The sequence below is a fragment of the Electrophorus electricus genome, chromosome 3 (assembly GCF_041902795.1).
Source record: "Electrophorus electricus isolate QZ-2024a chromosome 3, ASM4190279v1, whole genome shotgun sequence".
In the NCBI taxonomy this organism is placed as follows: Eukaryota; Metazoa; Chordata; class Actinopteri; order Gymnotiformes; family Gymnotidae; genus Electrophorus; species Electrophorus electricus.
In genome coordinates this window covers 38823110-38848028 of record NC_137499.1, presented here as the reverse complement: position 1 = coordinate 38848028, position 24919 = coordinate 38823110, and the positions used below count along the sequence as shown (strand labels likewise).

General features: G+C 41.9%; 1 protein-coding gene across 2 annotated transcripts; it reads right to left on the bottom strand.

The window, feature by feature from the left end:
• Positions 1-885: 885 nt before the first annotated feature.
• On the bottom strand, positions 886-24362 carry LOC113568647 (transient receptor potential cation channel subfamily M member 4-like). Of its 2 annotated transcripts, XM_035524456.2 has the most exons (29): positions 24002-24362; positions 18712-18773; positions 18231-18405; positions 17526-17703; positions 14044-14213; positions 13253-13430; positions 12251-12315; positions 11928-12161; positions 11681-11783; positions 11445-11563; positions 11026-11316; positions 10796-10897; positions 10405-10533; positions 10104-10233; positions 9232-9377; positions 8997-9109; positions 8627-8701; positions 8413-8511; positions 8235-8281; positions 7921-8153; positions 7713-7828; positions 7470-7602; positions 7191-7365; positions 6928-7093; positions 5120-5301; positions 3615-3747; positions 2342-2414; positions 1882-1975; positions 886-1198 (listed from the first exon to the last, which is right to left on the bottom strand). In XM_035524456.2, the coding sequence occupies exons 1-29, from the start codon at positions 24065-24067 to the stop codon at positions 1164-1166; spliced, it is 3822 nt and encodes a 1273-aa protein (XP_035380349.2). In that variant the 5' UTR covers positions 24068-24362; the 3' UTR covers positions 886-1163. The 2 variants fall into 2 exon arrangements, with proteins under 2 accessions (XP_035380349.2, XP_081567643.1); XM_081711517.1 differs by lacking the exons at positions 886-1198; positions 1882-1975; positions 2342-2414; ... (1 more) ...; positions 6928-7093; positions 7191-7365 and having other exon boundaries at positions 5159-5301.
• Between the last annotated feature and the right edge of the window lie 557 nt (positions 24363-24919).

Here is a 24919-nt window from a genome sequence, read left to right as displayed (position 1 = left end):
AGGTCTGATTAAAGTACATCCACACAATTACATCCACAATTTTACTCACACATTCTTATGAAGTACTTTTAAATTTAATCTTTCCTTTCTCATCGCATTATTTATTTGTTAAGTAAGATTTTTCTTTAAAGTTTTCCCACCAGGATATTTCATAGGCTGCTTCTACCGAGGCAGACACTAATCAAATAACAGCCACTGGCCGGAGCACGCGCTGACTGCATCACGAGAAGCTAAATCGTCACCTTTCTGAACTGCTCCCTGTACGGTCACCACAGCACACTCAGGTGTGCATGCAGGGATCGTGTATTCAGCCCCGATCTCAAGGCAGAACAAACATGGGTCATTAATTGGCATGTCATCATAAAAAGAGTGAAGAAAGCACCTGCGATCCTCTGGATGAGATCAAACGCTCTGTAACCACCTACACATCTGATAAATTGATTCTAGCACCTTGAAAATTGGCAGACTACCTGGGGCTGAGGGCGTCTACTGTGATTAGAGAAAAATACTATGTAACATAACTCAGTCTCTGAAAACAAAAATGTTACATGGATATACTAATCACAAAACTAACTGCACAAATGCTGGTTTAAAATTAAATGTGAATGCATTCAGAGTGCATGTGTGAGGATTCAAATACTTGTCACTAAATTACTTACCACCCACCAGATTTTAGCAGTAACTGTTACCATGTCTCCTCTGTTTCAGCTAAAATTAATCTACTTCCTTAGCTGTTTAGAAGTTGCCATGTTTGACGTGATTTACAGAGATACGCTGTAGTTGGTGGCCCTCAAACTTAGCCAGGGACCTACGGACCTAATTAGGTTTTTACTCTGAAGTTGACATGAGCATTACAACCATATCAGCATGGCTCATAAAAGACTCTAATAACACTGCATTAGTCTGTCACAGTATTTATTATATTTTTTAAAAAGTTAAAAAACATTTTTATAAGAATATGGTCCATAAAAGTTAGAAGATCCTGGCAGGAAAACAACCAGGAGATGATCAGACGTAATGCTTATAAAAGTGAAATGGAAAGACAGTTCCAGAATTGTGCCCCTTTTTCTCTGTTGACCAGAGCCTGGATATCAATACATGCGTGTGCTTGTGGGCACGTGGATGTGGTCTGTAGTCTTTTAGATGTTCTGATCACTGCTCCCTCAGCTTGTTGAAGAGTAGGAGGTCAGGTTCACGTCTGGAACAGCAAACATAGCACCGATCAGGCCTTGGCATGGAGCAGATGCCTTTCGCTGATTTGCTAACATTTACAAGTCCATTCAATTCAATTCCATTCAATTCTATTTGATTCAATTCAGTTCAGTTCAATTCAAGAGAAAATAAAAAAACAATCACACACACTCCTTTAAAGCACATAGTGAAAACAGAGCTGTGGTTTATGGGGGACCCTGCAGGATAAAAGCCCCGGCAGATTTAGATTTATGGCATTTAGCGGACACTTTACCCAAAGCGACATACAATTATGACTGAGTACAACTTGAGGGTTAAGAGCCTTGCTCAAGGGCACAACAGCAACTTGGCAGTGGTGGGGCTTGAACCAGCAACCTTATGATTACAAGTCAAGTACCTTAACCACTGAGCTACAACTGCCCCTCCACTTGCCAGCTTCTACACCACTTGCATTTCTGGGATAAGTGACTGTCCCAGTCCTCTCCTTGAAGTCAGCAGAGAGCCAATGGCCTGATTGTGGTCATCTTTAGACATGCAGTACTGAAAATAAATCAGTACTAAGAGCTTTCATGAGGCCTGTTTCAGCAATGTGTGTGTGTGTGTGTTTATATATATATATATATATATATAACAGACAGTAGTACACACATACATGAAAGAGAGAGAGAGCGGAGAGATAGAAAATGGCACCTCTGTGAGCAGGACGCGGATGAGTTGATTTAATCATGTTACTCTGTGTTAGCCCCTCCATTATCCAGCAGAGGGAGCTAGAGCAATACTCCAGCTGAAAGAGAATAAGACAGAGAGAGAGAGAAAGAATGATGCATTAAATCCAGACTGTTCAGAGGTAGACCTGAGGGACAGCTGCATTTATAATATTGTAATACAGGCAGTGGAATGTAACCAAAGGTGAAATGAGTAAGGGTGTGTGTGTGAGACAGAGATGACAGAAACTCAGCAGTCTGGGCTGAGCAGGCAAACCAAACAGCTGTGGCTCAGATGAGACACACAAATATATACAGTGTGCAGTATGTTAAAACATACAAACATACTCAGAGCCACAGGAAGAAACTACGGGGATATACACATACACACGCGCCTTGTGTATACAGTGTGAAGGAACAGACAAGTCTGCATGCTGGCCACTGACCTGGGACTCCAACACTCGTAACCTGCGGTCATGGTCTCGTATCTCAGCCATCTGCTTCAACACGTTGTCCACTCTACACATACATACATATATACACACACACACACATACATATATATACACACACACACACACACACACACACACACACACACACACACACACACACACACACACACACACACACACACACACAATGGCAACATCCAATTCAACAAGTCACAACATTCTCCATGTCTCCTGTTCTCATACACAGAACAGGAGCTGCCATAGTGTTTCACAGATTTTCTAACATTTACAATTAACTACCTCTGAGAAGCAAAGTAACGCAGTGCTTTTAAGAAAAATGATCCCTCCTAGAGAAAGATATCGACTTGGATTTCCTTACAAGGCTTGTGATGGGAGACAGGAGTCCTAAAACCTCAGTGTGTTATACAAACTAGCAGTGAAGCTAGAGCTTCTGAGTTCTTATACCAAAGCCTGATATCGCTAAATTGGTTGTCTAGCTACAACTGTACATTTTTTAAAAATTGTGTTCTTTGCGTACTACCTTACAATTTCCTGCATGCTCCTGTATGGGTTTCCTCTCGTTTTCTCAGAGTTCAAACCCTTGCTGTGGAGTTTCTTTTAAAAATCCCACCTCTACTGAAAACTTGCTCAGCACACCTACTGATAATGTCCCAGATCTGCACCCGAGTGCACAACTTTCCACCTCTTTAACAGGGAACCACCTGTGAAGCTGTTGCCCCTCACATTGACAGTTGATTTAGTTTACAGTTTACACTGCTGTTCAGTACAATATAGAAAACCACTCTACACTGCAAATAGTAACACTGTAGATCTGAGTAAAACAATACTTTAGACCTGATTAAAGTAATTCTGTAGATAGGATTAACTGCTCAGAGGACATCCCTATAGGTACAATTTTATTAACAACAACAACAAACAAAAACAAAAACGCTGTTGGGTGCATATCCTTGTGTATACACAAACATAAATGTTACTAAACTGGTCTGTAAGGCATCAGGCATGGTATTCAAACTAGGTGATGTAATAGTTTTGCCTCAGGTTGGACTATTTGTAGCTGTCATGGACAATTCTGACTTGACAATTTTCCTCCAAAATCATGCATTTTTCAGTTATTTGAATCAGAAGAACTTTGTTTACTTCCTAACAATTGCATTATGTATACATTTTGGAAACTGTTGGAATTCATCTTTAAAAAACCTGAGAGAAGAGTAGAGTGTTGTTCCAGGAGTAAGGAAGGACTAACTTGGTAGAGGTGCGTTTCAGCCGCTCCGTGTCACTATCACGCAGTTTTTTGCTTCGTGTTGACAGCAGGTTCTCTTTCTGCAAAGACTCCCATGTGTTCAACCTACTGGCCTTCATATCATGAAGCTCCAACACTGAGAGAGAGAGAGAGAGAGAGAGAGAGAGAGAGAGAGAGAGAGGGCAGATATTTATTATTTGATAACATTCCTCAGCAAACTAGCATGAGTTCAATCCGATGTGAAAGTCTGATCAACACAACATCAAAGCTTACAGGAATCCCAACAACAGATCCATGATCAGTCACGTTAGGACCTCGGTCACTTCAGAACACTTTAATCCCCCCTGAACATTTCCAAATATGAAAGTGAATGTGGAAAGGGAACATTCTCAGAGCTGCTACAGACTTAGATGCTTCCACGTGTTATTATTTCTCATTTAAATTTACATGTTAAACTAGAACTAGGCTAATGCTAGTCAGAGATGGAGAAAAGAAATCATAGATGTATGCTAAAAGATTTTAATTAAGAACAAAAAAAGAAAAAATATTAACTTCAAACAAATGTGAAACAGTAGATAGCTAAAAATGAATCGCTAAACATCAATAAAATTAAGTAGTGAACTAAATAATTGTATTTACATAAATCAAATAATCTCAAGCAGCCTAATGTGAGTATAGCTGAGTAAGGTACAGTAACAGTTTATGGAAGAATGTGAGTATAGCTGAGTAAGGTACAGTAACAGTTTATGGAAGAATGTGAGTATAGCTGAGTAAGGTACAGTAACAGTTGATGGAAGAATGTGAGTACAGCTGAGTAAGGTACAGTAACATTTGATGGAAGAATGTGAGTATAGCTGAGTAAGGTACAGTAACAGTTGATGGAAGAATGTGAGTACAGCTGAGTAAGGTACAGTAACAGTTGATGGAAGAATGTGAGTATAGTTGAGTAAGGTACAGTAACAGTTTATGGAAGAATGTGAGTATAGTTGAGTAAGGTACAGTAACAGTTTATGGAAGAATATGAGTATAGCTGAGTAAGGTACAGTAACAGTTTATGGAAGAATGTGAGTATAGCTGAGTAAGGTACAGTAACAGTTTATGGAAGAATCTGAGTATGGTAAGATGGGAAGTGCAAACAAAAAAACAGAGTTGTGTTCAGTGTTCCAAAGTTGAAAGATTAAAAGTAGATAATAGATGGAGAATATATTTACAAATATTTAGCAGTGTAGTTTACTACTTTATGTGAAGTAGGTCATAGTTCTACTGTACGGACTCACGAAAATGTTAAATCTGATTAAGGCCTTGTGCACAACAAGCTGGTTGGCCAGCAGGTTTATTTTACTGTTAATGAATGTCAACTGTACAGGGATGATTTTATTTATTATTTATATGGGGATCAAGTTCATTCTTTATTTATTTTCCTATTTTTCCATAATTCTTTTACTAACAGTTTTTATATAATTAAAACTACAGTTTAAATCTTAAATCTTACAAACTGTTATACGTACTGAAGTGTTTGATCTTGAGAGAGGGTTTTTTGAGAATGATCCTTTTGATGAAGAGGTGTAGGTGAGAGATGATGATGAGGGGCGGGGCCAGACAGGGTCTGGAGTGATACTCCACTATCAGGTTGTAGCGCTGGAACTTCCAGTAGACATCGCTGTTCTCCTGGACCTTATTAAACGTGTAGCTACACAAAGACCACACATACAAACCATCAATTACAAATTACTCCATGCAGAACACCAGAGTCCAGATTAGGGATCTTCAGTCCTCCTGCAAAGCTAACGTTACCTTTCTGAGGAATATCTTTTTATACCAACCCCACAAAACTAAATACCCTCTACATACAATCAGATACTATAGTCATGGCCAAAAGTTGAAACTGAGAAAAATTTTGGTTTTCACAAAGTTTACTGCCTCAGTTTTTTTTAGATCCTTTTGTCAAATGTTTATATGGTATAGTGAAGTACAATTATAAGCATTTTATTTCAAAAGTTTTTAAAACCTTTTTATTGACAAATACATCCAGTTTAAGCAAAGACTTAATATTTACAATGTTGACGCTACTTTTTAAGACTTCTGCAATTCACCTTGGCATGCTGGATATCAGCTTCCTGGCAAAATCTTGACTGATGGCAACCCATTCTTGCCTAATCAGTGCTTGGAGTTCATTACAGTTTCTGTGTTTTTGTTTGTCCACACAAGAACTGATCACTTTGGCCTTGTGACATCGTGCTCCATTATGCTGGAAAAAGCATTGTTCATCACCAACTTGCTCCTGGAGTGTTGGGGGAAGTTGCTGTTGGAGGATGTGTTCTTAGGCAGAATTTTGAGCAAACCCACTCACTTGGATGAGAAGCAACCCCACACATGAATGGTCCCAGGATGCCTCACTGTTGGCATGACACAGGACTCATGGTAGCGCTCACCTTTTCTTCTCTGGCAATCATTTGTCCAGGTGCCCCAAACAGTCTGAAGGGGGCTTCATCAGAGAAAATAACTTTACCCCAGTCCTCTGCAGTCCAATCCCTATACTTCCTGCAGAATGTCAGTCTGGCCCTGATGTTTTTTCTTGGAGAGAAGTGGCTTCTTTGCTGCCGTTCTTGGTACCAAGCAATCATCCAAAAGCCTTCACCTCACTGTTCATGCAGATGCACTCACACCTGCCTTCTGCCATTCCTGAGCAAGCTCTGCACTGGAGGCGACCTGATTCCGTAGCTGCATCCTCTTTAGGAGACGGTCCTGGTGCTTGCTTGACTTTCTTGGGCACCCTGAAGCCTTCTTCACTGCAACTGAACCTCTCCTTAAAAGGTTCTTGATGATTCAATAAATGGTTTAATTAAATCAGCTGCCTAGTCCTCCTAATGAGAAGATCACTGATATGATGTCAACAGTCCATTTTGTGTCAGGGCTGAAATGCAGTGGCTGGAATGCAGCAATTTTTGTGATTAAGTTCATTTTCATGGCAAGGAATGATTTTGCAATTAACTGCAATTCATCTGATCACTCTTCACAATCTAGAGTTAATGCAAATTGCCACCATAAAAACTGAAGCAGCAAATTTTGTGAAAATGAAAAGCTGTGCTTGTCTCAAAGCTTTTGGCCAGAACTGTAGATCTATTTTACTTACTTTTGGATACCAAGAACTCCATGTATTCAACAGCCATCTTTAGCAAATTACAGTGACAGTGTTCAAATGTGCTAATGGAACCCCACATCAATGCATTTTAATATTAAACTGTAAAAATTCTAAATGTAAAAATAATTTTAAAATGGAAATTTAGATGAAAAGTAAAAAACAGAGCACTAATACCTAAACATGGCAATGAGCAGGTTCAGTAAGAGCACGTTGGTGACGAGGAGGTATATGGACAACAGTATGAGGACAAGCCAGTTAGCTTCAGACTGCGGACATGGTTCCGCCCCCTGCTGGATAAGGCTGACATTGTTTGTACATGTTTTCTCTCCTCGCTTTAGAACTGGAAAGATGGTAAGTAAAAAAAGTGTATTTTGTTTTCTTGTTTTGATCATCTCACTTAAGCTCACACTCACTCACCCACCCACTGACCGACTTACCATCTAATTCGTCCAGTGGTATTTGTCCATAGATATGCAGATATGGCCTGTAGAAGACTCTACGAAAGACCCAATAAGGTCTAGGGTCATAAGAGTATAACAACGCCTGATTGGCTACCCCATAAGCCATTAGCCAGACTCCCAGGAAGAACAAAAAGAAGAACACATCTTTCACCTAGGGGGAAAATAATGGATACCTCCTTGAGATGAGGGAATCCATGTGTGTCTATGAAACATTTCATTTATGGAGACCCAGAGGCATCTTGGTCCATTACTTACCATTTTTCCAACAATGATGATTTTGGGTCCAAGCTGTTTATGCACAGCAAATATGTGAATTAGACGAAGAGCAAAGACCATGTAGTCCACACACAGCACTGGACGCCCAAACTCATAGGACCCAGGGAACATCCTGCAACACACACACAAATTGGTGTATGACAGGTATAGATATTTCTGTCCCATTTTCAGAACACCACCAAACACACACACACACACACACACACACACACACACACACACCTGCAGATGAGCCCAAGACAGAATAGTATGATGGCTGTAAGGTCACACTTGTTCCACCAGTCTGAGATGTATAACTTCATACTCTGAGAGAAACTTGTACCACCTACATTATAAGACTTTGAAAGAGACATAAGCCATTGTGTGTATGTGTACACGTGCACACGCATGTGTGTATGTACATCATATCTGTGTGTATGTGGTTCTGTACCTGTCGAATCTCTTCACAGACCAGAGTAAACACCCAGAAGTACAAAACATACTCTATGGGGGCGGGGCCATTTGGAGGTGGAGGCTTGAACTCAACCAGTAGTGTGTAAGAAAACAGGAAGAGGAAGAGGAAGTACATGAGCACGTTTCCTAGAAATGAAGTAACCGGGGCAAACCAGAACTGCCGCCATCGATGCAGTATGAAAGGATATTTTGGAATAACATGATCCGATTCTGTAAAAGAAGAACCAAAAATACATTATCTTCAAGACTTCCAGATTCAAAGTCACAAATAAATTCACTCCTCATTTCTACCTGTGGGGTCTCCTTTTACAATAACACAGTCTTCAACATCCTCTTCACTGAAAAAGTTAAATAAATTAATTAATAACTGAACAAAATAGGGGATTACACACATTTCTATTAACAGGATGGAATCATGAATGAGAAAATATTTACTGAGCTGTGTATAAATTTAGTGGGAACTAATTACACGTGTGAGACATCAGCAAGAGGAATGGCTGCAGTGTCTGCTTCTTCCTCCTCCACATTTTCAGAAGGAGAAGCAGCTTGAGATGCACCGTTTTCCTCCCTAACAGAACCAGAGAGACTGAGTCAATCGAGAACAAATCCAAGTCAGATTTTCTGTATGGTGGAATTATTGGTGAAACCATCTGAATGTGACTGTCCATGGTTCTGTTAGTTACATGGGTTGGGTAATGTCATCCATATTGAAGGTTCTTGTGTTTGGTGCTTGCAGGCTGTCTGTCTGTCTGCTGTGACTGTTCATAAAAATAACACAAAAAAGAGCATACAAGACAGTCCACACATTTTCTAAAAATTATATGAAAATTATATGTTGATATTCCACAGTAGGAGAGTAGGAGAAACGCATGCCTTTTGATTTGTGGTTTTGTGGTTTTCTACAGCATTTCAAATCTAACAGAACCCAAATGATCCCACAGAACACCAGCTCAGAGAAAGCTTGAACAGACACTGACCTGCAGAGGACTGAAGAGTTTAGGACAGGGTGGGAAAGGAGAGGAGAGCACAGAAGAGAAGGAGAAGGTTCCCAACCTGAAGGTGATGAGGTTGGTGTAGATGAGGGGAGGTAGGAAGAAGGACATGACCAGCCTCCACACCTCCGTCCTGCTGCTCATGTCTCCCCACCAGATCCGAGACAGCAGATTCTGTCCCCCAAAAGAAAACAACAACAACAACAACAAACTCAGAGAGAAACAACACCTCTGTGCACATGAATGTGAGATCGTATTAGCATATTTAAACACATGCACAGGGCGGAGCTGCAGACCTGCACACCATCATGGCTGAAGAAGTGGCGGGCATCAGCCTCTACGGCCATCTGCAGACAGGTGACTCCGCCCCACCTTTGGGAGGTCCTTATGAGGAGAGTGAAGGCACTTTCCTCGCTGTTCTGGTAACAGGCAGAAAACACATCTGTGGAGACAAAGGTGGTTCACTCACACTGGTTTCATAATAAAAAACCCTACTGATAATAACAAGTAGCAGAATGAGTAGCAGCAGTAAAACCTGTCATAGGTACAGGGTGACAAATCTGGAGGTACGTGGACAAACAAACATCCACATGATTATGCACATCTGTGTAGAATGTGGGGTTAGCAAATCCACAAAATTTAACTCATTTAGTTACTCCGCAAAAAAGTAGCAGTGATTTACACTGCAGAAAGTTGGTGACCTCTACACACTATGCGCCTCAGCATCCACTGACCTTGCTTTGTCATTTTACGTGGCCTACCACTTTGTGGCTGAGTTACTGTCATTCCCAATCGCTTCCACTTTGTTATAATACCACTGGCAGTTGACTGTGGAATATTTAGTAGCAAGGAAATTTCATGACTGGATATGTTGCACAGGTGGCATCCTATCACGGTACCATGCTGGAATTCACTGAGCTCCTGAGAGTGACCCATTCTTTCACAAATGTTTGTAGAAGCAGTCTGCATGCCTGGGTGCTTGGATTTATACATCTGTGGCCATGGAAGTGATTGCAAATCCTGAATCATCACCATCCACAATCCCCACTGTCTGCACCTTTACCAATTCCATTGCCCAGCTCAGCCATTGTAAATCCATACAAGCCACTATCCCCACTGTCTGCAGTGCCATCACCAGCCAAGTGCTGTGTGGCCCAGACTCACTCACCATGGGCCAGATTCTCAAACTTCTGTGCCAAATCCTTCATGGATTGCTTCGTCTCTGCCTCATCCTCCAGCTTGGAAAGCTCTCTCAGAATCTTACATGCACCCAGAGCACTCAACACAGACTCTTCTGCCTGAGAGAGAGAGGAAGAGGAGTTAAGGACAGACAGACAATATGAGAAAGGTAGAGAGAACAACTAAGAGGAAAGGACATATGGAGGAAAACTACATCTCGAAAGAACATCCAACAGCCTGAGCACATATTGAGAGATGAGGCAAAAATGAAGGGAGAGAGGAAACATTACCATCTCCCAGAAGAAAATGGCCATCTCACTGCGATTCTGCAGAACAGCCCAGATAAAGAGGGAGGTCCAGGGGTAGGTGCACTTCTGGTAGCGATATGCACATTCACCTTGCAGGAGCTTGGTCACGTGCTGGCAGCGACAGGTAACAACAGTCAACATATGCAACTGAGTAAAGGCAACTTCTCCAAACCCTGTCCACGCAGACCCTGAGACAGGACGTGTCCATCTGGAGTCCTCAGATGTAACAACTAAAATGGACCATATGTGAAACCCTGAGGACAAGGTTGGTTTCACCAATAACAGCCCTTCAGTGTTGTTTTGGTCAGTGTTCTAAATCTCTATTACTTTTTAAATGAGTAGATGAGAGGTGATGTTATGGGGAGAACAGTACCCGCGTAGCTTTCCTTGAACTTGCTCCTGGCTCTAGTCCCAGGGCTGTATAATAAAAAGGCTGACATACACCTCCGAATATGTCCCCTAACAACCGCGAAACCTAGAACACAGATAACACAATGCATATCCACCAAAGAAAACATCTCCAAAAAGGGACACACACACACACACACACACACACACACACATCTACCCCCACGTGAGCCACACCTCCTCCCCTGCTCTCACCTCAAAAAGGCTGACTCCATGGCCACTAGAAGACCCCAGTAGGGGTATTCTGGACTTGCTCCCAGGCGACTGGTTTGAGTTGGGGTGTGAGGTGGAGGGACTTTTCCTTTCGCTCAGGTACGTCTGCAGCTGCGTGTACACCAAGGTGTCCGGCAGCGACTGGTACAGACTCTCCAAACGCTCAAACGTCAGGTAGTCCAGGATGTTCAGGCCATTTTCTGTGAAGATGCGAACAAACTGGGGCTTGTTGTTCACCAGAGCATCTGTCATGGACTCCTCCAGATCATTATACTGCCACAGAGAGAAAGAATAAGAGTGAATATACGGAGAGTATTTGTAGACATGTATTTCACAGAGATATTCACTTAGGTCTAGTGCAGTATGTGCACGCTAACTAAGTTACTTGTAATTACTCTAACCTTCCACTGGATGTCACCATTGAAGAGCTCACTGTTGGCAATGTCTACTCTGTTCCAGGCTACAGCCAACTTCAATTCTTCGGTGTATTCCCTGGCGCTACTGCTTACCTGTTTACAGGCTGTGCATGTGCCCACCCAAACACAAACACACAATTCAAAAATATAAGAACATAAAATCATACACACATAAATTTGCACACTTCTTGCAACACAAAAGATGGTATCTATGAGCTTACCTTTCACCAGAGCTTTTAGAATGACTGTATCAAAATCATCTGGGCCATCCTGATCATCATAAAATACAGTGATTAAGGCTCTATTCTGATAGATGCTCAGAGCCTAGAAACAGAGAGAGAAAAAGTTTTAGAGGCATGATTTGGCCAATCTCACTCCACTTTACTGTCCCAATTTCTGTCTATTCCTCCCAAGAAACATACAGAGAAAAAAACCCTGCCCCCCTTACACACTCCTTCCTATTCTCACCTGGTCCACTAGCTCCTCAACTGTTTTCTCAAAGGGGAAGTGTCTCTTGATCATCTCTCGCACTCTGTCTCCAAGCTCAGCTTTAGAGCTCTCTCTAGTGTTAGAGCCCTCCCCATGCACAGGGGGCGATGTAGAGTTCAGGTCACTCAGGAGCTCTGTGATCAGATCAGCTGCTGGACCTGACCCATCCATCACCAACCATGGTGTCACTTTCTTCAGGGAAGCATCCATTCTCTGAAGATGGAAAGTGAGAGAGACATGGCCCAGTTGTGTATTGTAGTTAACTTCAATAGAGGTCCATAGAAACAGAACTTCCAACATACCTTCAACACTGAAGCCTCCCCGGAAACCAGCACACACATCACAGGGATCTCAATGTTACCGCTGCCTGTGTGTGTGTGTGTGTGTGTGTGTGTGTGTGTGTGTGTGTGTGTGTGTGTGTGTGTGTGTGTGAGAGAGAGAGAGAGAGAGAGAGCAGTAAGGAAGGACAAACAGACTAGTTATTGCGGCCAGTTACACAGTTCACAGAACATAATACTTCACTGATAACATAAAGAAGAATCATACATATCTGGATAATAGATACACATGCGATAGTGAATTAGAGTTACATCTGGACTGTAGACAAAGAAGGCACAGTAAATTCCAGTTACTGTCACCAGGGTTATTGGATCTGTAGTGAATGGAGACCCCTGGTCTGAGTTTTTCTGATTCCCAGAACATGATGCCATAGGGTTACGTGAGCCTGGCCGAGGCATTAGAGGGGAGAGATCAGACCCAGGAAGTAGAGGGGAGAGATCAGACCCAGGCAGCTATGAGTGGTTGGGGGGGAACACCATGGCAGTAGCTGCACTGATGTGTGCTCTTACACAGGTGAACATTCCTCAGATTCTGTCATAACTCAGAAGAGCAGTGGGGTTGCTTACAGGACAGCACATACACAGGTAACCACCTATTTAGATCTGGTTTTGTTTTTGTTTAGCTCATGTTCGATAATATTTAAAATCAAAGGATTAAAGGAAGTCAAATCCACAGGGGACATCTTTCACTTTTATCTGGTACTCTGGTTAGGACCCTGTACCTCTGAGACTAAATCTGTAAGATTGTTAAGTATTTCAACACTAATGGAAAATAATTCTGAAACATGACGGCATCAAAATGTGTGATGTTACATTAACATTAAACATTGAGCTTTACAAAAGGCTCAAGGTAACAGGGGCTTAATAACTGTGCACAGTTAACTTGTTAAAACTACACATATAAATTCCTGTTTCCTTTCAGGTTTCCATGTTTCCATTTTTTAAAGTGTTGCTGTTCTCCCTCACCCCATATTCCAGTTCGCTGATGGGAAATGTAGTCCTCCAGGTTAGTTAAGAAGCGCATCTCACCACCTCGACGGTTTACGCTACCATCATCCACCAGGAGGAAGCCCTGGTAGTTTTTATCCAAATAGAGGGAGTCTTGTGATGTGTTCTGAACATAATATCTCGCTGGGAAACTACCCTGCAAAACAAAAGATGGATCCCATCTCTTAGAATGTAGACATGGATGCTCAGTGACATCTACATGGAATGTAAGCACAGAGCATAGTTATGAAAATGATCAAATTATCTTTGTAAACCTTCAGCTAAGTCATAATAATAAATTAAGTTGTGATCAACAAACACTACACAATATTTATTGAACAACTTTTGGATTAAACAACCAAAATCACAGAAAGAAAAGTGATATTTAATAATCAAAGGAACTACAATCCTCCCTTACTTTCAGTAGCTGTGGAAGATCCCTGCACTGTGTTTAGGAGCTACTGTAACCCACTATGCTTCACAGCTGTCGTATACTGTTACACTCCCTCCACTATACTTCCGAGCTGGCAGGCTTTGTTTTCTCCAAACATGTATTTGTTCCATCTGTCCATTAAGCCTTGTTCCAGGAGTCCCAGGGGTGTTGTGGGAGTTCCAAGTGGGCTTTATATCAGACAGGATGCAAAGCTTTTTTTGTTTGTTTGTTTTATGGTGCAGGGCAAACCTTTACATGAACTGATCCAATTGAAATGCCTAATACACATTCATCAATCTTGAGGTTCACCTGTGTTTTATTTAAAGCCAGTTCTCACCTTTGGGTTGACGAGCTGTTGCCGATTGCAAACCAGCCCCCAGGGGGCGACACCCAAGGTCACGACTTTGGAGTGGGAAGGGGAGGAGGCAGCAGCTCTGTGGTCCCTCACTGCCTCACCCACACAGCGACCTACGCCCTCGCTCAGCCCACTGGTCATGATCCAGGCCCCTGATGCACACACACACACACACACACACACACATTAGTGTAAAGGTACAAAGCACACAGACATCACTAGTGCTCACTCACTGAACAAAAGAAGCATGAACAGAGTACTCAATCACCCAGGTAATGTGGGAGCTCTACAGGCTTTGGGGTACCAAAGCTTGTGGGCCTGATGACATCAACCCCAGGATGTTTAAAAACATGTGCTGAGCAGTTGGCAGCTCCTCTACAGCACTGCTGCTCTCTGAAGAAGGTGTCTACAGTATGGAAGACCTCATGCATCATACCAGTGCCAAAGAAGCGTCATCCAACTGGTCTTCACATCTACAGACCGGTGGCTCTGAGCTCACACATTATGAAAACATTTGAGTGGCTGGTTCTGCAGCACATGAGGTCTTAGTTGGGTGGATGATGCCATCATCTTCATGATATACAAGGCCCTCTCTCATCTGGAGAGTCAGGGAAGCATTGTGAGAGTTAAGTTCTTTGACATCTCTAGTGCCTTCAACACCATCCAGCCCTGCCTACTGAGAGAGAAACTGTTGGAGATGCACCTGCACCCCAACACCACGTCCTGGATCATGGACTACCTTATAGCTCAGCCACAATATGTGAGATTGAATGGCTGTATCTCTGAGTCTGTGATCAGTAACACCGGTGCACCCCAAGGAACAGAGCTAGCCCCATTCCTTCTGTCTATACATTGGACCTCCGCTTCAACTCTGGTTTCATCTCCAGAGGTTTTCTGATGACTCCTCCATTGTTGGATGCCATTACGAACGCCAGGAATCCCACTCAACCCCACACTGCCATGCCTACCTCTTCCCACACACGCCTCTGATCTGGTTCGCTGGAATACTAGCACACACCTGATCATTGTTACTCTCATCATTGCTCCCTTACTTAAAGCTCCCCTCCTTCACACTCATATCACAAAGTATTGCCAACCTTATGTTGCATACCAAGTGGTTCAGTTATGGTTTTGTCTTCCTGGTTTCCGACTCCTGTCTGTGTTTTAGACCTCGTCTCCTGCCTGACCATGGACACCCCCCCCGTGCTCTGCCCCATGTTATTGACCTTGGAACAACCTATGAATACCTGCCTGACCCCACTAATCTTGTGATTGGATCCTCTTTCTCATTTGTGCATGCAATCGTTATAGATGCATCACCAAGGACAATGAGGAGGAGTACAGAGGTTTGATTGGTGCAGTAAAACCAAAGCAATCATAGTGACTTATCAGAAGAAGAGAATCCCCCCTGCCCCTGTTTTCATTCAGAGGGTGACAGTAAAAAAGTTAAATAACTAACTATTTCATTCTATAAATCACTTCCTTATTAAAGTATTTGAATTCTTAGAAATAAAAACATTGAGTGTGGCTACTTAGTCCCAAAGCACTGGTCAAATAAAAAAAAAAAAAAATCTTTAAAACATTTGAAATAATGACAGTAATCCTGATTCTTTCTGTTTTATAGTGCATCCAGAAAGTATTCACAGCGCTTCACTTTTTCCACACTTTATGTTACAGCCTTACTCCAAAATGGATTAAATTAATTTTTCCCCCTCAAAATTCTACACACGATACCCCATAATGACAAAGTGGAAAAAAAAGTTTGTTTGGAATTGTTGCAAATTTATTAAAAAAATAAAATTAAAAAAAAAAAAAAATCAAATCAATCAAATGTACATAAGTATACACAGGCTTTGCTCAATACTTTAAGCACCTTTGGCAGTAATTATAGGTCTTTTTGAATATGAAGCTACAAGCTTGGCACACCTATTTTTGGGCAGTTTCTCCCATTCTTCTTTGCAGAACCTCTCAAGCTCCATCCGAGTTGGATGGGAAGCGTCGGGGCACAGCCATTTTCAGATCTCTCCAGAGATGTTCAATCGGGTTCGAGTCTGGGCTCTGGCTGGGTCACAAGAACATTCACAGAGTTGTCCCGAAGCCAATCCTTTGTTATCTTAACTGTGTGCTTAGGGTCGTTGTCCTGTTGGAAGATGAACCTTCGCCCCAGTCTGAGGTCCAGAGTGCTCTAGAGCTAGTTTTCTTCAAGGATGTCTCTGTACATTGCTGCGTTGATCTTTCCCTCGACCCTGACTTGTCTCCCAGTTCCTGCTGCCAAAAAATCCCACAGCATGATGTTGCCACCACCATGCTTCACTATAGGGATGGTACTGGCCAGGTGATGAGCGGTGCCTGGTTTCCTCCAGACATGGTGCTTGGCATTCAGGCCAAAGAGTTCAATCATTGTTTCATCTGACCAGAGAATTCTGTTTCTCATGGTCTGAGAGTCCTTCAGCTGCCTTTTGGCAAACTCCAAGCAGGCTGTCTTGTGCCTTTTACCGAAGAGTGGCTTCCATCTGGCCAATCTACCATACAGGCCTGATTGGTGGAGTGCTGCAGAAGTGGTTGTCCTTCTGGTTCTTCTCTCTCCACAGAGCAACGCTGAAGCTCTGTCAGAGTGACCCCTGGTTTCTTGGTCACCTCCCTGACTAAGGCCCTTCTACCCTGATCACTCAGATTGTCTGGGCAGCCAGCACTAGGAAGAGTCCTGGTGGTTCCAAACTTCTTCCATTTACAGATGATGAAGGCCACTGTTCTCATTGGGACCTTGAATGCTGCAGAAGTTTTTCTGTACCCTTCCCCCTCTCTGTGCCTCGAGACAATTCCTTGGACTTCATAGCTTGGTTTGTGCTCTGACATGTACTGTCAACTATGGGACTTTATATAGACAGGTGTGTGCCTTTCCAAATCAGGTCCAATCAACTGGATTTACCACAGGTGGAAACAATTGAAGCATGATCAGTGGAAACAGGATACCTCAATTTTGAGTGTCATGGCAAAGGCTGTGAATATTTATGTACATGTGAATTTTTGTTGTTGTTGTTTTATTTTTAATAAATTTGCAACAATTCCAAACAAACTTTTTTCACTTTGTCATTATGGGGTATTGTGTGTGGAATTTCGAGGAAAAAATGAATTTAATCCATTTTGGAATAAGGCTGTAACATGAAATGTGGAAAAAGTGAAGCGCTGTGAATACTTTCTAGATGCATTGTAATAGCAAAATGTAGTGGAGAGGTGGAGAGGAGTGGAGATAAAAAGTGCTGTTAGCATACACCATTGCAACTGTTAACCTTAACAAAACAAAAAACAAAAACAATAAAATACAAGAAGCAACAAATGGTGCTAAAGAAACACAATACCAGGCAGAGAAAGAAATGAAGAAACTAGAACCACAAAATGACAGAAAATAGTGCAGATTAGCACAGATATGAGGAGGAAGTGACAACACAGAAGTCAAAGGTCACCTGTGCTCTGGGCGGCTCGCACCAGGCCCTGCCTCAGAACCTCTCGAACCCAACCTTTGACCTTCTCATGACCCCCACCCACCACGGAGAGTACCAGGTTTGGTGCCGACAGCCCCCAGTCTGAAGTCATCAGATCGTAGATGATCTTAGATGGAGTGTCACAGGACAGGCGTATAAACTGTGGATTTAAACAAAAAGTCTAATTAAATGTGTGTGTGTGTATGTGAAGAGACTTAGAGAACGTTGCTTTAGGGTGGTGTTTTTTGACCAACTGAAAGGTACATAATGACACAGAAAGCTTATCATATATAACTACATCTCAGACTAAAGGTTACAAACACCTGATGTCTTGTCTCCTTTCCCTCACACATGTGCACACCTACCTATTCTCTATTCATAGCAAGTGATGCACGTCACGGAGACCTTACTGAAATACACCAGAGCCAGCAACCAGCAACCAGCAACGGTGGACATGCTAATCTAACTGAGGTCTCCAGGCAACAACACTCCCTCGTCGCTAAAGCTAATGTATTAACTCATTCATGAGACAGTATGAACAAATTAAGACAAGCAAGATTAGACTAAATAAAGAAGGGCAAGATCATATTAACTAAAACTGCAAAATGTATTTCCCTGCCTCTTAGAGAAAAGACAAAATATAATAAGCTCTCTTATGAAGTGCGTGCGCATGTGTGGGCCACGTACATGACTGTGTCTGTGGCCAGTCCCGGCGAACTTAAGCTCTCCAAAGGCATCAGTGGGATACTCGGAGGTGTGCAGGGCACTGTCCCACTGACACACCATAGCAGAGCTGAAATAGTCCCGTGTGGCTATGGCCCCATGGAGCTCCTGTTCAGCTCCACACTGACACGTCCCTTTACTGGAGAGATGAGAGTGAGTAACTCATAGTGGTGCTTATCCTAAGATTTATATCATACTCTCTGATGAATATAATGATGTAATGTAAAGGCCTGAGTGTAACAATGTGAGAATTAGATTTCAAAACCCAGCCAGGCGTGTTCCTCACGGGTTAGTAACACGTTTTTTTGTTCCAACCCGTTGTGGAAAATTCCATAGAAGACAACACAAGAGTCATTACATAAATCAACATTCACTGTGATTACAGTTCCTGCTGACAGCTCAGAGCTCAGTCAGACGGCCTGTTCCACACCCAGAGCTGCAATACCTGCTTGCATCTTCCACAAACGTAGTGCACACCCTCTTCTTTATTCCCCATGATAGCCGACTCTGGAACACAACAAGCGGGTAACATTAGAGGACATCATCCCCACTGCTGCTGGTACCAGTGTGTGCTTTTTAAGTGATAGAAAAAGAAATGACTTGCAAAGTTCAGTCAGACTGGTTACTTCTACGGTATACACTAAGCATTATGGAGTAAATATAATACATATTATTCAGAAGTTCAGTTTTTACTGCATTTTTATGTGCATGGACAGACTTCTATTCCTTTGTGACCATACCTTTCATTTTAGTTAACCACAACTATCTGAGACATCAATTAGTCAATTAAACAAAAATAAAAGTTGCTACTAGTGGAAAATCGTGCTCAATATCCATGTTGTATATGAAACATAAAACCAGTCTGGTTAGTGTCTACCTACGACAGTAGTCTGCAGGGGAAAAAAAACCCACTCTAGGACAAACATTTTAGATCTGGCAATGAAAGAAGGTCTTCAGAGAGCACAGACGTCGTTTAAATTAGACAGAAATAAATTATGGTAAAAGCAGTCTAATACAAGGCCAACTGTAAGCAAACAGCCAGGTTAAAGTGACCAGAGTATCAGTCTACTGCAAACAGCACAATTTTCAATCTTCACACTCTCCATCCTTCCATTTACAACAGCCACTGAGAATTCATTGCAATATGAGGACTCTTTTTTGGCAACTCTGACCTAGAGAGCATGTTCACTGCAAGGTTAATGGCATTTATGTGTATGGCAGGAATAATGGTGAACAACAGATATCAGGAGATACAATGAGGAGAAGAGGAGAGCACAAAGAGGAATGAATAGATAGATAGATAGATAGATAGATAGATAGATAGATAGATAGATAGATAGATAGATAGATAGATAGATAGATAGATAGATAGATAGATAGATAGATAGATAGATAGATAGATAGATAATCAAAAATAACCTTACAAAGTGTTAAACTATAAATTGGTTGTGCTGGCTTCAGTGTTAATTTTCTGAAAATGAATTGGTAAATAAATTAATAAATTACATTTAAGTAATAAAGTCAATGTATTTAAATTAAATTAATTAAAATGTAGTGAAGAACCCTAGTGTTAGCATCATTAGTTAGGGCTACCGAACCGGAGGTCTGCATGACACACAGCAATGTCAGTTTATGGAAAAATTATGTGATAGAAAATTAATGAAAAGTAAACAAAAAACATACACAGGATCACATAATTTTGTGTTGAAAGATTAACAGGCGTTTGGTGAATTCAATAGACATTACGGACAATATGGAAGATGTGAATAAATACAAAAGCAGCGGGGTAGATGGTGTATTTACAAATACTAGCAATGTAGTTTATTATGGATGGATGGGTATAATTAATAGCATCAAAAATAACCCAAATATTCGCAATGTAGTTTATTACTTTCTCAAATCAAAGTTTGTTTCACATACATAGTCATACACAGTATAACTGGCAGTGAAATGCCTTTGAAGACTGCTCTGCCCGTAAACCAAGAATATGGAAAAATATATAGATAAGGGAAATGTAAGGTTAACCTGAAATAGATTCTACAGTGTATTTGAAAAGGAAGAAAAATAAAGTCCAAGATAAAAACAGGATTTTTCTGGGAGAAAAAAAAATAGATAAATGTGAATGTGGATGAATAAATATGTGCAGATAAATAAATGACTGAATCTAAAGGGAATGAATAAAGATGAATATGATTATATACAAATGTACCATTATCCAATTATCCAGCTCAGGGTGTAGGCGTGCAATATGGTGCAGTGCAAAAAACAAAATATGGGTAAGAATGTGTATAACGTTATAATGAACAATGGTTCAGTCCAGTGGGGGAATCCAATGAATGAAGAGTAGTCCCATCAGTTGCCCTCGTTCAGAGCCTGAATGGCCTGTAGGAAGAGGCTCCTCCTCAACCTCTCTGTGTTAGTCTTCAGGGAGCGAAAATACTTTCCTGACCTCAATAGAGAGGAGAGCCTATTGTCGGGATGGGTGGGGTCCTTCAAAATCATCCTGGCCTTGGTCTGGCACTGATTGTAATAGATGGTCTGCACATCAGGAAGTTCCGTATGAGTGATGCGCGCTGCTGAATGCACCACCCTCTGGAGAGTTTGTCTGTCCTGCTTGGTGCTGTTCCCAAAGCAGACCATGATGTTCCTCATGTTCCGCAGCTCCTTTGAGGGCAGTCTGAAGTCTCTTAGGCATCTGAGGTGGTAAAAACGCTGACGAGCCTTCTTTGCCAGGGAGTTGGTGTGGCAGGTCCAGGACAGGTCCTACGAGATGTGAACTACAATGTACCCGAAACTGTCTACTCTTTCCACCATAGTTCCATTGATCTTAACAGGTTGATAGTGCCGCTCCTGCTTCTTGCTGCAGTCCACAATCAGCTCCTTTGTCTTGATGTTTAGGAGACTATTTTCCTGGCACCAGATCTCCAGGTGTTTAATCTCCTCCACGTAGGCCCTCTCGTTATTGCTAGAGATCAGGTTCATGACGACAGTATCATCAGTATACTTGACGATGGTGGTAGAGCTGAAAGTGGCCATGCAGTTGTAGGTGTACAGTGAGTAGAGCAGGGGGCTTAGGACAAAACCCTGGGGGGCTCCAGTGCTGAGGGTGAGGGTGGATGAGACAGTTGCCCACCCGTACTGACTGTGGTCTATCTGTTAGGAAATTGGAGATCCATACACACAGGTATGAATGAAGTCCCAAATCTTCCAACTTGCTGGTGCCTCTGAATGGGAAGATGGTGTTAAATGCTGAACTGTAGTTGACAAACAGCATTTTAACATAATTACCCCTCCCTTTGCCCAGGTGGGTCATTGTGGTGTGAAGCATGTGCGCAATTGCACCGTCAGTGGAGCGGTTGTGACAGTATGCAAACTGCAGTGGGTCGATGGAAGCTGGCAGTGAAGAGGTGATGAAGTCTCTGAAAAGCTTTTCAAATCACTTCATCATGACCGATGTGAGGGAAACAGGGTCACTGAGGCAGTTAGGCCGACGTTTCTTTGGGACAGGAACGATGGTGGATCGTTTGAAGCATGGTGGGATGATACCATGCGTCAAGGAGAGATTAAAGATATCAGTGAATACCTGAGCTAGCTGGGCTGCACAGGCTTTGAGGACTCTACCGTAGATTCTGTCTGGTCCTGCCACCTTCCTGGTATTCACTCTTTTAAACACTCTCCCATGTCACTCTCCGTGATGATGAAAGGGCGCCGTCTGATGGTGGGCCACGCGCATGATCCGTTGGCTGCGCCGATAGCGCCATTTGTGTCGTTAGCACTAGCGCTTTTGGCATTTACGCTGCTAGATGCAGCCTCGAAGTGAGAGAAGAATGTGTGGACTCATCAGTCCTGGGGGTGGGCTGCTGTAGTCTGTGATCGTCCGTAGTCCCTGCCACAGGGTTCTGCAGCCAATCTGCTGGAACTGTGACTCGTTTCTTCCCCTCTCACCGCCCTGCGCACTCCGTATGCCACAGACTTGTACTCGTCCATGTTCCCCCTGATGATCCCTGCGTTGAAGGCAGCAGTGCGAGAGTTAAGAGACTCGCAGGTGGTTTTGTCCACCCATGGCTTCTGGTTGGGAAACGTCTTAATGGTGGTTCTGTGGTTACTTCTGTGAACTAAGTCACAGTTCTACTGTGTGGACTCACTACATTTTTCAATGCGGTTAAAGCATTGTGGAAAATACAACCTCTCCGACTAGCATGTTTGATTTACTGTTGGGTGTGTGTTGTGCAGGCAGATGTAGCTAAATACATATGAGATACATGGTACATGTTTGGGTGGGTTAGTGACATGAGTCAGCACATGAGCAGATTATACAACAGTGCTGTTTATATTCCGTTTTGAAATGCCACTGAAATGCAGTTCATTGCTCGGATGTTTTCCTTCACCATCTACGTTATCATTCACCACTATAGTTGCTTAAACTTCGGAAATCACATTTTAAGCACATTTTCTTATTTTGCCAGAATTCTTTTAATAACAATTTTTATGTATTTAGCAAATCCAACAGCGTAAAGCTTAAAATTTGGTTGCTAGCTGATGTTTATGACATATAAATGTTATTTAGAGTACATATTTACCTGAGGGGTTACTTTTTTGATCTTTAAAAATTAAGGTACATTTGGCAGGGCGCAGTTTAAAAGAAAGAACAAATTGGGCCCTCAGTGTTTAAAAATAGTAATATGTACCCTGCAGATTTGCACAAGCTTCTAGATATTTTAACATTTCAGCTATGTGTACAAATGGCTTTTAATTACTACTAATAAAGTGAACTACTGCAGCCAGAAGGAAGTAATGCAGTCAAGCTATCTGTCAAATGCAGTAGTACCACTGAATATTTCCATCTACCTGCAAAAGAGAGAGAGAGAGAGAGAGAGAGAGAGAGAGAGAGAGAGAGAGAGAGAGAGAGAGAGAGAGAGAGAGAGAGAGAGCACTTTTGCAAGCATAATTATAACTGATCACCACCACCACTACCAAGACTGTACATACATCATGCTGGACCCTTGTGTCCATCTTTAAAGAGGTTCGTATTGAGGTTAGACGCCGAACACTACATACAGTACACCTGCTCTGACTGAATTAATTATTAATTCATCAAGTTTCGGTCATCTCAGAAATAGTATATAAAGTCCCATTAATTACTAAAAGTATCTGATTATGCTTTTAGAAAACCGTGTCTCCACAACACACGTGTCGTCTATCTTCAGTGGCTGGACCGCATTGTGAACGTAGTAAAGACGAAAATGACCCGAGTCCCGCGGTCATGGCGTGTATGCAAGTCAGTACCTGTAACCCCCCCGAGGGAAAAAAAAACAAGTTGCGCCAGGACACTTGCAATAACTAGTTCGCGAGATATGTTTCTGTTTCTGTGATATTCAGCACAGCTGTGCTATCAACGAAGCTTCAGGAAATAAGTTGTGGTCAGAAGTTACATGTCAAAGACTACAGACTACGCTGAATTTATATTAGTCGCTGAGTTTCTGGCTTACATATATTTCTTTCTTTCATTATCTGCGTTTTTAGTAATCAATGCCACAGTGCAATATCCGGAGAATTTATAGAACATTTTTCCCAATGAATCAAAAAAATTTAAAATAAATATTTTTAAATAAGCAATTTATTATGCAAGTCAGCGTAATTGTGTTAGTTTACAAAGAATAAATTTTAAGCGAGAGACGAAACAAAAGCAATGGCGACCCGTAGTTTCTCGCGCAGGGGTGATGAGGTAAACCAACCTGACTGTTTTCGGTTTTTCTAGACTCGTCTCCGACCGCATCACTTTCTTTCTCCAGTTGTGGCATGACGGCCTCTTTCGTGTACTTCGTATGTTTTAACGTATCGTTTCGCTCCAGTGCCTTCTTGTGGGGTATTCAGGATGACCTTTCTGCGGATTAACTTCTGTCACAGCCACGTACATAAAGCGTGGTATTAAAACCTTGCAGCTAAATTCAACATCCTTGCTCCGCCCACACACCACCTCTGAACATCACATTTACGGGATTTATCTGATGCGTTTATCCAAAGCGATATATCATTATATCTGAGTACAATTTCAGCACTTGATGGTTAAGGGCCTTTATCAGGGTCCCAACTGTAGTAAATTGGTGACGGTGTGTCCCACAATCCCGAATACTGTACGTTATATTTTCCGGCCACGCCCAACACAGGTGTAGGGGGTTGGTCTAGAGAAGGAAGATTTTAGTATCCTCTAGTACCAACTTTGTTAACGCTTACCTTGTACATACACTCAGTAGCCACTGTATTAGGTTTTACAGGTGCATTTACAGGTGTCCAGACACCCTGTAGTCCATTGATGAGAATTGATGTTTAAGGATATTTAATGAAGTACAACATTTCTGGAGTGTAAAATTAAATTCTTGGGAATTTTTTCAAATGCAAAAATAAAAAATATGACACATTGTCATATATGACACATTATTCCACTATTCTTCCAGCCACATTCATTTGCGTATTCAGTGTTCTTTAATTTCATAATTCATGATGCACTCAACAGTTTCCAAACAATCATATTCTGACTTAGTCATTCTGATTCAAGTCATGACACCCTTAATGACTTGAATCAGGCATGTTAAATCGTGAGAAACACTGGAACTTGTTCCAATAAATTTTGTAACATTCCAGAATGAATGCAT